General features: G+C 37.4%; 1 protein-coding gene across 1 annotated transcript; it reads left to right on the top strand.

Annotated features, from left to right (window-relative positions):
- The first annotated feature begins 7,905 nt into the window (after nt 1-7,905).
- Nucleotides 7,906-11,753, top strand: LOC122295977 (BTB/POZ and TAZ domain-containing protein 4-like). Its single transcript, XM_043105278.1, has 6 exons — nt 7,906-8,312; nt 9,181-9,461; nt 9,949-10,079; nt 10,512-10,818; nt 10,946-11,259; nt 11,429-11,753. Exons 2-6 carry the CDS (start codon nt 9,198-9,200, stop codon nt 11,544-11,546), a joined length of 1,134 nt encoding a protein of 377 aa, XP_042961212.1. The 5' UTR covers nt 7,906-8,312; nt 9,181-9,197; the 3' UTR covers nt 11,547-11,753.
- Nucleotides 11,754-12,197: the final 444 nt, after the last annotated feature.

Raw genomic sequence — 12,197 nt, forward strand, 5'->3', positions numbered from 1 at the left:
TCTATGCTATGAAATGAGCGTGCATCATTCGCACGACTCAACCCATGCATCAAGTCATTCACCATATGATTCATGTGCATATATATAATATCCCTCAATCAGCATTCCCCAAGAGGAAAGCTAGAACACCTTGCTGATGATCTTTCGTGGCTTAATTAGTTAAGACATATTGACTGTAACTGATCTGCAAGTGGCTAATATATATATATATATATATAAAAATCAATCGGGTGCCATCCAAAACCAGGAATCAGGAAAAGTAAAGCACGTCAGAATAAAAGTACTTGGTAATCAAGGTGAAAAACGATGGTTTGGACCTCGGAGTAGCATTAGAACATGACTCATGGGAGAATAAATAAAGATCTTTGAAAGATTGAGTCATGCATGCGCGGGAACGCGCGTTATGCAAGATAGTGTTGGACTTTTTGCTCCTTTGATTAGTCCCACATGGATGGGAAATGGGAAGGAGCAAGCTCTCAAGGCTTATAAATAAGAGGCTTAGCTTCTTAGTTTAAGTGCACCAGTCAAATGCTTAGCTAGTAACTTTTGACTCTAGTTAAATTCCTCTGTTGTCCATTTTTGTAAAATGGGAAGATGTGTGAGTTAGAGTTTTTCTAGTGGGGAAAGCTTTGTGGGTGTGTTTGGGGTGATGAGAGAAATTATGTGATTGTAATAATTTTTCACATAGTGTATTTTCTTTTCTGGGTCTGATGGTTTTTTTCCTGTTTTGGAGTTTCCACGTAAATTTCTTGTGTTGTTATTATTTCTCTATTTTTCCTTGTTACTCCTGCAAAGGGTAGATCCTAGGGGGGTGAATTTGGGAGGTCCAAATTCCCATCAGATAGAAACCCACAAAGATTGATCTAGCTGAAATACTTTTTTGCATAAAAGGAACCCACAAAGATTAGCCCACAAAGATTAGGGGTATTAATGCAATATAGAATATATGGCATAGTGGTGGGGGTTGTGGTCGGGATTGAATAAAAAGCTATATATAGAATAATATCTATATCTATATTATATATTATATGTATTGCTTTAAGTACTTCTATAATTCTATTTGAGCTCTAAAGTGATTCACACAGTTTAGGTTGTTGGTTTTCACAATCTCTTGTCTCGTTTGTTTATCTCATCTCATTTTATCATTACAATTTTTATAAATTTCCACACAAAATATAATAAATAATTCAACTTTTTCAAATACTAAAATAAAATTAACATTAAAAAATTATATTATAATAATATTTTATTCAACTTTTAAAAAAACATCTATCTCATAGTTCCTTTCTAGAAAGAAACTCACGAATGGCCTGACTTTACAAGGGGAGCTAGATTTTGAACTTGGATGTATTCTTTGCAATGTCTGTTCGTTGGAGTATTTTAGGAACTACGCCTATGGCATGAAGGCTAGAGTTGCAAATTGTTAAGAAAGTTTGATAGTTTAAAACTGTTAATATATATATATATATATATTGTTGATCAATCCACCTTCTCCACAAAGCCCAAACCTGAACTAAAGAATATTAGGCTGCACTCACAGATTGCATTTTTCCACCCTCATTTAGTAAAAATAAAAAATAAAAAATAAAACACAGAATCCCTTTTAAAAACAAGATCTAATCAATCCCAAGTTGTACAGATTCCTTCTCCAACCTTTTGTGTGCGTCTTTGTATGCAAAGACACATACAAACCTCCACACATGCAAAGCCTCAAGAATGGCATACAATTAAGAGCAAATTTGTCACGGGTTGGAGTCATGGAAGATGACGGAAGCTAGAGTGAAAAGGAGTAGTAGCAGCGTGGAAATGCAAGAGAAATGTTAGTTAAGTTCGTTGCTCTCTGGTGCAACGCAGCATTTGGATGAGAGGGGTTGATGTGCAACGGTGTCGTACGTTTAGAATAAGTTGGGCGACGTCGTTTTAATATCCTAAGATGTAATATTCCTTAAGTGTAAAACTAATACGCCATCATTTTGTGTCTTTACATTCTAAATGAGTACAATGCCGTTGATGAGGGAAGTATATAAATGGAGGGAAAAGGAGGGAATAACATCATGAAAGTTCATTCAATTCTTATTCTTCATTTCTCTGCATTCTTCTCTTAGTTCTTTTTCCTCTTCATTCTAGAGAGTGACTATCTCGAAACAAGTTTTAGTGAAGTGGGTCCATTACATTTTGGTATCAAAGTCAGAACTCGGTCCTATGCTCAGGTGGTGGATTCTTTGAATCATCTCTAGCAGCAGCAAGATCGGCAACAAAAGCAAATTGAAGACACTATTGCAGTCTTAGTTCAACAGCAATAATCAGCAAGTTTGGATAGGGAGAACCAAGAAAAGAAATTTAATGACTTGTTCCCATAGATTTCAAGAATCTCAATTAATATAACAGCAAGCAATGATGAGTGAGATACACATGAAGGAATGGGGGAGGTGAATCACCATGAGAATCAACGTGAGAATCAATATGAGACTTTTGATAGAGGGTTTACTAAGGGCAACAAGCTTGAATTTCCAAGATTCAATGGCTAGAATCCATCTGCATGGATTTACAAAACCAACCAATATTTTTTGTACCATCAAGTTCCACATGGTCAAATAATCTTTTTTGCTTCTTTTCATATGGATGATGAAGCATTGGTGTTGTTTCAAGATACAAGTGAGGCTGGAGTATTCTGTAGTTGGGAAGAGTTTGTTCAAGCAGCACATACAATATTTGGGTCATCTCCATATGACAATCCAAATGAGCCTTTTACAAAGTTGAAGTAAGTGGGCACAGTTACTACTTACAAAGTAGAATTTGAAATGCTTTCCAGTAGAATTCGTGGGATCTCAGAAAGAAACAAACTCAATTGTTTCTTGAGTAGCTTGCGTGATGAGATAAGGTTACCAGTGAGAATGATGAATCCTACCAACCTCAATGATGCATTTGGGTTGGCCAAGATTTAAGAGCAATATGTTTGGAGCACTAGGAGACAATGGAGAAATGACACTGTTGACTCTATTCATTAGAGTAGAGGGACTAGTACCTTTAAGCAAGGTCAATCTAGTTCTATATTGGGAGTTCCTAAATCTCAACCTTTATCAAAGGTCCTAGTGCAAAAGATGACTGAAGCACATATGCAGGAGCGTAGGAAGAAGTGATTGTGTTATTTTTGTAATGAGAAATAGCATCAATGGCATAGGTGTGTTAAGCCTAAGCTCTATTTGTTGGAAGGTATGGAGTTACCTAGTAATCTTGATGATGATTCGAGATTAGAGGAAGAACAGCAGCTTGAGTTGGTGGAAAGTGAAGTGCAAGAGGAGTTACAGATTGCTTCTATTTCTTTACATGTAGTGGTAGGCTCACCAAACCCTAGAACAATGAGGTAGTGGGACGAATTCTCAAGAAGTTGGTTGTCATTTTAATTGACACTAGTAGTATCCACAACTTTGTGGATATCACAGTAGTGACTTCTAAATGTGGATTATCATTGCAACAATCTCAGTCAGTACCAGTGAAGGTTGCCAATGGAGATGTCTTGCTCAATAGTGGAAAATATGCTGTTATGGAGGTTCAAATACGAGGTACAGCTTTTAGTATTGATTTTTTCACTCTTTCTTTATGAGGATGTGATGTGGTTCTTGGAGTTTAGTGGCTACTTTCATTAGGTCCTGTTCTTTGGGACTTTGTGGAAATGAAAATGGAATTTACTTATAAAGGGGCATTAACTTGTCTTAAGGGTTTGCCTTTTAATAAATCCTCAGTGATTGATGATAAGGAGATTTGTAAACTATCTCCTATAGAGACCAAATGGGTATTTTGCAAATGATTTATGTGGGTCCTGAGAAGGAACAGAATATTAGTACTGCTATATCTGAGTTGTTGGCTTAGTTTGATAAGGTCTTTGAAGAACCTAAAGGGTTGCCTCCTAGAAATCATGATCATAGAATCCAGTTGAAAATAAGAACAGTACCTATAAGTGTCAAACCATACAGGTATCCTTACTATCATAAAATTGAGATAGAAAAGATAGTAGAATAATTAATGCAATCTGGGGTTATAATGCCTAGCCAATCTCTTTTCTCATCTCCTGTACTTTTGGTTAGGAAGGCTGATGGTACGTGGAGGATGTACCTGGATTATAGAATCCTTAATCAGGCTATTGTTAAGGATAAATACCCCATACCAATTGTAGATGAGTTGTTGGATGAACTTTTTGATTCAACAGTTTTCTCTAAGCTGGATTTAAGAAGTGGTTATCATCATATTCGTATGAGGGATGAAGATATAGAAAAGACTGCATTTATAACTCATGAAGGTCATTATGTGTTCCTTGTCATGCCATTTGGACTCACTAATGCACCTTCCACATTTCTAGGCCTTATGAATGATGTCTTTAGGCCTTTCTTGAGACAATTTGTCATTGTGTTTTTTTATGACATCTTGGTGTATAGCAAGGATCTTGATTCACAATTGCAGCATCTCAAAACTGTGCTGCAAACATTGGAAAACCACCAATTATATGCAAAGAAGTCAAAGTACAAGTTTGCTTGCTTTGAAATAGAGTATTTGGGCCATCTAATTTCTGAGGAGGGTATGAGAGCTGATCCAAAAAAGTTAGAATCTACGATTAATTGGCCAATTCCTAAGAGCGTGAAGTCTTTGGGGGACTTCTTGGGCTTGACTGGTTACTACATGAAGTTCATAAGAAGCTATGGACAGATAGTAGCCCCTTTAACTGAGTTGTTGAAGAAATACAGTTTAATATGGTTTGAGAAGGCTACTGAGGCATTTGAGAAGTTGAAGTTGGCTGTTACAAGTCCACCAGTTTTGAGTTTACCTAATTTTTCTCAAACTTTTGTAATTGAGTATGATGCTTATGGGAGTGGGGTTGGTGTAGTCCTTATGCAAAACTAGAAACCTTTGGCTTTCTTAAGCCAAGCATTGAAAGGCAAAAATTTGTTGTTATCTACATATGAAAAAGAACTGTTAGGATTGGTGATAGCAGTCAAAAAATGGAGGCCATATTTGCTTGGAGGCTCATTTGTAGTACGTATTGACCATCATAGTTTGAAGTTCTTACTTGAGCAGAAGGTTGGAACTCCTACACAGCAAAAGTAGATTTCAAAGTTAATGGGCTATGACTTTTCAATAGAGTATAAGAAGAGTGCGGAAAACAAGATTGCTGATGCCTTGTCAAGGAAAGAGACCAATGAAGAATTCTTATCCTTATTTGCCATTTCTTTTCCTAACCCTTCTTGGATGCAAGAACTGAAGGGAGCTTATGAGTCTTATGAGGTTCTGCAGCAGCTTCTTAAGGGTTTAAAGGAGGGAAGTTCTCAACATCCTTCTTTTACCCTTAAGCATAGAATTTTGTTTAGAAAAAATAGAATTTATGTCCCTAATTTTGTTGACTTGAAGTTAAAGATTCTACAATGTTTGCATTCCAGTCTAAGTACAGGCCATTCTGGGTTCCACAAGTCACTATAGATCGCAAGATCATAGTTTTATTGGCCAAGCTAGAAGGGTGATATGAGGAGGTTTATAAGAGAATGTGAGGTTTGCTAGAGGGATAAGGTGGAGAACATTCAGCTTCCCGGGTTACTACAGCCGCTTCAAATCCCAAAGACAGTTGGACTGATGTGTCAATGGACTTTGTAGAAGGATTGCTAGGGTATTATATTATTATGGTAATGGTGGATAGACTTTCAAAGTATGCTCATTTCATAGCTTTGAAACATCCATTTACAATCTCTAAAGTTGCATCTTTGTTTGTATCAAATGTCTTTAAACTTCATGGGATGTCCAGAAGTATTGTACCTGACAAGGGGTCCACTTTTATCAGTTCCTTTTGGAAATAATTTTTTAAGTTGTAGGGAGTTGCTCTTTCTTATTCTTCTGTTACCATTCCCAAAGTGATGGACAAACAGAAGCTGTTAACAAGTCCTTGGAGCAGTATCTTAGATGTTTTTTAGGGGATAAACCTAGGGGCTGATTTGATTGGTTGCATCTTGTTGAATGGTGGTATAATACCACAACTCACTCTTAAACCAAGATGACTCCTTATGAGGTGGTTTATAAGGTGCCTCCTATTAAGCTTCAAGCTTATGTGCCAGGGTTGACTAATAACTGGGAAGTGGTTGAAGGCTAATTTGGTGGCTGCTCAAGAAAGAATGAAGATGTTTTATGATAGGCATAGAACTGAAAGAGAGTTTCCAGTGGGGGATTGGGTTTATTTGAGATTGTAGCCATACAAGCAACATTCAGTAGCATTGAGAAGAAATTTAAAATTGTCTTCAAGATTTTGTGATCCATTCTTAGTTACCCAGAGAATTGGAAAGTTGGTATACAGACTTGATTTACCAACTACTGCTCAAATTCATCTTGTGTTCCATGTGTCATGTTTGAAGAAAAAGTTGGGCCATCATGTGTCACATTTATCTACTCTTCCTCCAGTAGCTATGTATAAAGAATTGAGACCTGAACCTAAGCAAATTTTACTACGTCGTAATAGACAAGTTAATAATAAAGCACTGGTGGAAGTGTTGGTGAAATGACAAGGTATGGATAAATATGCAGCCACTCGGGAGTTGTATTGGGAGTTGAGAGATGCATTCCCTCACCTTGTGGGTAAGATGCTTTGAAGGGGGAGGGTATGTCACAGATTGGAGTCATGGAAGATGACGGAAGCTAGAGTGAAAAGGAGGAGTAGCAGCGTGGGAATGGAAGAGAAATGTTAGGTAAGTTCGTTGCTCTCTGGTGCAATGCAACGTTTGGATGAGAGGGGTTGATGTGCAACGATGTCGTTTAGAATAAGTTGGGTGACGTCGTTTTAATATTTTACAATGTAATATTCCTTAAGTGTAAAACTAATACACCATTGTTTTGTATCTTTACATTCTAAATGAGTACAATGCCGTTGATGAGGGAACTATATAATTGGAGGGAAATGGAGGGAATAACATCGTGAAAGTTCATTCCATTATTCTTCTTCATTTCTTTACATTCTTCTCTTAATTCTTCTTCTTCTTCATTCTGGATAAGGACCATCTCGAAACAAGTCTTAGTGAAGTGGGTCCATTACAAAATTAAGATGCAGAGCATTGATTTATTTATTTTTTATAAAATGCAATTATCACAGAGCACCCATAAGCACAATATTAAGGAAAACATCTATATATCGTTTATCTAGAAAAAGAATGCTAGCAGTTGAACCACACATATCACAGAACTCCAACCTCGAGCAAACTAGGAGCTTGAGGATTCGAGCCAAACGACGAAGACAATAAACAGAAAGGATGAACAGAGGCGATGATCCGAGCCAACAACGGTGACGATAAATAGAAAGGACAAACGAAGGCGATGATCCAAGCCAAACAAAGACGATGATAAACTGAAAGGACGAATAGAGGTGACAATGGCTAGTATTTGGGGAGAAAAAAAATAAAGAGAGAAAGATATCGAGTAAGGGATGATGACAACAAATGGAAATAAAAAACTGTGACCACGAACTGCAATGATGAACGGCTGTTAGGGTTTGAGGAGAAGTTCTCAAGTGAGAGTGATAATTCATCGGGTCATCGGTTTCAACTGATAATTGTGTGTAACAAATCAGTATTTGGTTGATCCGATAAATCCGGCTTTAGTGGAGTGGGCCCATGTCGGGTGTTTCGGACGGATGGCGCCCAAGGTCTTTTATGCACAGCCTGACTCTGCATGCGCGGGAACGCGCTTTACACGGATAAAAAACCGAGCGGTGTTCTGAACCGAACATGCACGTCGGTGATTTTTCTATTTAATTTCTTGAGATAGTTGTGATTAAAAATTAACAAAAAAAATTAGGCACGTTCGTCCGTACCTTCCGATATATGCTGGCAGACGCAAAAAGGAGTAGACCATGTGAAAGTTTTATATACGTAGTAGTTATATTGTGGTGCGAAGGTTGGCCTTAGACACAGAGACAGAGAGAGACAAGAGACACAGGCGGAGAAATCTGTTTCTGAAACCGAACATCCTCAATGAGGGTTTACAAAAGCGGTTGTTCTCTCTCTCACTTCTCTGTCTTCTCCCTTTCCCTACAGCTTTCTCTCTCTAGAAACCGCATTAGCCTCATTTTACTTCTGTTTTTGTGACAAATTGGCTTTCTGCTGGTTGTGTTAAGAGATAGAGCTTTTTTGCAAGCTTGTGGTTTTGAGATATCTAAGCAGGCCCATTGCGCGACATTTACATAACGACCGGATTGGAAGGGTTCGTGGGAAGGACTTCGTTAATTGATTCTCAAGCTAGTTTTATTTTTTCTTCCTTTCATTTGAGCCAGAGTATTTAATATTAAGGTATGCGATTGCGATCACTCTTCCTTTCTCTCTCAACGAATCTTTTGTTTTTTAACGTGGATCCCTTTTCTCCTTAATTGATTGGGTTCCGACCTTTCCATGGATTGAAGAACATGGAGGAAATGGGTCAATTTCTCGTCACAGAAAAATTTGATTGTCAAAAGCTTCAAACGGAACGAGTCGAAAAACTTTTTTAATAAAAAGGAAAAAAATGTAGTATCTTCTAAATCGTTCATTTTGACTTTATGCTGTTGTCAAGCATTATATTGCAAATGGCTCACCAACTTGCTCTATTATGTTGTTAGCTACTATGAAATAGGATCTTTACATTGGCAGCTTCACTTGTTCGTCTGCTCGCATTATTAGTTTCTCGCGGTTTCTGTTTGACAATTTGACAAAAAAAATTAACTTTCGGAGAGAGTCATCTTTTGTGCTATTGGCCTTCGATTATTCCTTTCTGCTGTACATCCACATATATGGATGCACTCTTTCTTTCTTTTCGTGTTTCCATATAGCGAAATCGTATATTTTGAAGTTTGGTGCGCTTAGCTAAACATGATCTTTGTTTTCTCATGGATCCTCATCCACTTGAAACATCTCCTTCAATTGTGAATCTTTATGGCTAACTGTTGAACAAAATTTAATTAAAATCTGCATGTTTTCTACTATGCCTACAATTGAAAGCTTATGATTTGAGACATACCATGCCATCTCAACTAAGATCCAATTTAGTTTGGTTTTGCTATACTAATTAATATCTTCCCGAGGAGAAAAGTTATCAGTCATTTCAGCCGAATAAATCATATCTTCTTTCTACTATACTTTTACAAATCTGTAGAACATATATAATTAAGTAACATCTGCACAGGCGGAGGTTCGAGTTTGATGGGAAAGATGGACAGCATCAGTGAGGGATCTCCCCTAGGTTCGGAGAAAATTGTTCCAGTGGCTCCTCCATTGCCTGGTCCAACAACTAGCAGTTACTATCAGAAGGAGTTAATGATGAATGGATCAAATTTAAGCGGATACAGCTGTGTCTCTACAGCAACAATAGATTTGTGGGAGCGCCTCTTTGATGAAGGTTATAGAGCTGATGTTACTATTGATACCGAAAATGGTGGCATCATCTATGCACATACTAATATTCTTGTGAGCTACTTTATCCCATAGTAGTCTGATCTTGGTTCTTTTGTTGTTTGTTAATGAAGTCCGACTCTAAAAGGCTATTTCTGTAGGGTCAATGATGATTCTACTTGAGGAATAACATCATAACATAAAGTTTACAATTGATGGATATCAAATCTAATGTTTGCTAGTTCCCTTGTCCTTTTTTTTATCCGAAAAAATTAGATGAAAGCCAGCTGGTTATTTGCACATTGATGGCCCATACTAGGAAATCTTTTTTCTTTACACGAAAGCCAATGTTTATTACTTGTATTTTATTGTTTTCAATTTGACAAATAGCACAGCCATATAGAAACTTATGAATCTAGACAAGAATGAATAGAGTCTGATGGAGGAAGAATGTGTCGCTGTTTTGTATCTTTCCCACAACAATTCAGTAAATATTAAGATAATGAAGTAAATGTGATTGGTTTCACACGTTGTATTTTTTGATAAATAATCATGATGACAGGGCATGGCTTCTCCTGTTATGAAAGGCATGTTAAAAAAAATGAAAGGGCATGGTAGGCAGCAATCAATTTCAATCCGTGGTATTCCAAATGATGCAGTGCGAGTTTTCATTCGATTCTTGTACTCTTCCTGGTAACTATTTCGGCTTATCAGTTCTTACCATTTTTGAGGTTTGTTGGAAGAATAATCTTGACACTCAAGTCAAGTTTTCAGAACTGGATCGTGGAATATTTATGCCAATCAACGAAACTGACACACTTCCTGATCCATGCTATATGTTTCTAGTGATTATGTCAATCTCCACTCTATACATGCTATAGTCTACGATCAAAGAACAGCTTTAAAATTGTTTTACTGAAACTTTAATCATTCAGTATAAATGGTCTGAGAAAGTCCTTTAGGAATTACATATTTTGACTATTTGCTAGACTCCTTTTCACCTGTTACTGTTGAAGATTAAAGCCACCAAGAAGGGGATTATTCTACCACTGCTTCAATATTGTTTTTATTTTTAGTTGGTTTGGTACTACTCTATGCTGATCGCTCTTGGTGTTCCATACACAGTTATGAGAAAGAAGAAATGGAGGAATTTGTCTTGCATCTGTTGGTGCTGTCACATGCATTCGTGGTTCCCCAGTTGAAACAAGAGTGTGTGCGACAACTAGAGCAGGGTTTGCTTACCATGGAGAATGTAATTGACATCTTTCAACTTGCATTATTGTGTGATGCCCCTCGGCTTGGCTTCATTTGTCACCGTATGATTATGAGGAACTTTATAGCTATTTCTGCTACTGAGGGATGGCAAGCAATGAAGCAAAGCCACCCATTTCTAGAAAAGGAACTTTTGGAGTCTCTAATATATGAAGAAAACGTAAGCTCTAATTTCTTCATCCTATTCCTTTTTTCTTCTTCTGTATGTTACCCACATGTTGCACCATGGAACACATGAAAATGACTTAATAATTTGTTTTGAAGTAAATTTTAAAACTTGTTTGCAGAGGCAAAAGGAGAGAATCAGAAAACTAAATGAGAGGAGGATTTATTTGCAATTATACGAGGCAATGGAGGCTCTTGTTCACATATGCAGAGATGGTTGTCAGACAATTGGCCCGCATGATAAGGACTTCAAAGGAAACCAGGTGCCTTGTCGTTATGCAGCCTGCAAGGGACTAGAATTGCTAGTCCGCCATTTTGCTGGTTGTAAGCTGAGAGTCCCCGGTGGCTGCATTCACTGCAAGAGAATGTGGCAGCTATTGGAGTTGCACTCCAGGCTTTGTACTAATTCTAATGTCTGTGGGGTGCCTTTGTGCAGGTGAACCAAAGATCTGTCTCTTCATTTTTTTGTTTTAATTTCATTTCATTGGTTTGTGATTTTCTGAGATTAATGTTTCTTTCACCTAAGTAGTCATAAAACTCTACCTAAGCTTCTGTCAATTGGAGCCTAAACATTTAGCTAACTCTGGCAAATTCCGTTTTCTCAGGAACTTCAAGGAAAGAATTAGGAGACAGAGCAAGAAAGAAGAGATTAAGTGGACTCTACTAGTGGAAAAAATATTGAGAACAAAGACCATCACCGGTGCTCCGTTCTTTTCATGGTAAATTGCCTGCTCTACGTGACAACAAAGTCTGCTTCTCCTAGAACCAGCTTTCTAAAATGTAATCTTTGTATTTTCCTCTTTTTTGGAAAAACCATTAGCCCGCAAGTTGGGGTGTTTCTATGTATCTCTATGTGGAATCACAAAGCAGAATAACTTCCTTCCAAACACCCTTATATTCGTCACTCCTAATGAAAATGAGTTCTGACCAGTTTGGTATTAAATTTACCCTTATAGAGCAATGACATTTGACACTAAGAAAACCTGCTCGCTATCCATAATCTCTAGTCGTCTGAAATCATTTCCAACAGCTCGATAAATGACCTTGAAATCAAGGTTGTTCATGAGCCAGCCTAATTGACATGAATTCTTTTGGTTGAAGTCTACACTAATTTACGAATCAAACAAGTGACTGCACCGTATTAAATACAGCGAGGGAGAAAACCTTAAGTTAAACCAAAACTTGTATTTAATTTCAGAGATTTCTAGAGAGCCACAGTTGAACAGAGCTCCAATTATTTCTTCATCTGGGACTCACAAGATTGTTTGTTGGAATCCAATATCCTCATAGCCTTAGCTGGAACTAGCTGATCTGAGATTCGCTTTGAGGCATAGTCAGGGCATCACCAACAAGTAGTTATCCCTGTCGGTAAAA

This window comes from Carya illinoinensis, chromosome 2, assembly GCF_018687715.1.
Source record: "Carya illinoinensis cultivar Pawnee chromosome 2, C.illinoinensisPawnee_v1, whole genome shotgun sequence".
Classification (NCBI taxonomy): Eukaryota; Viridiplantae; Streptophyta; class Magnoliopsida; order Fagales; family Juglandaceae; genus Carya; species Carya illinoinensis.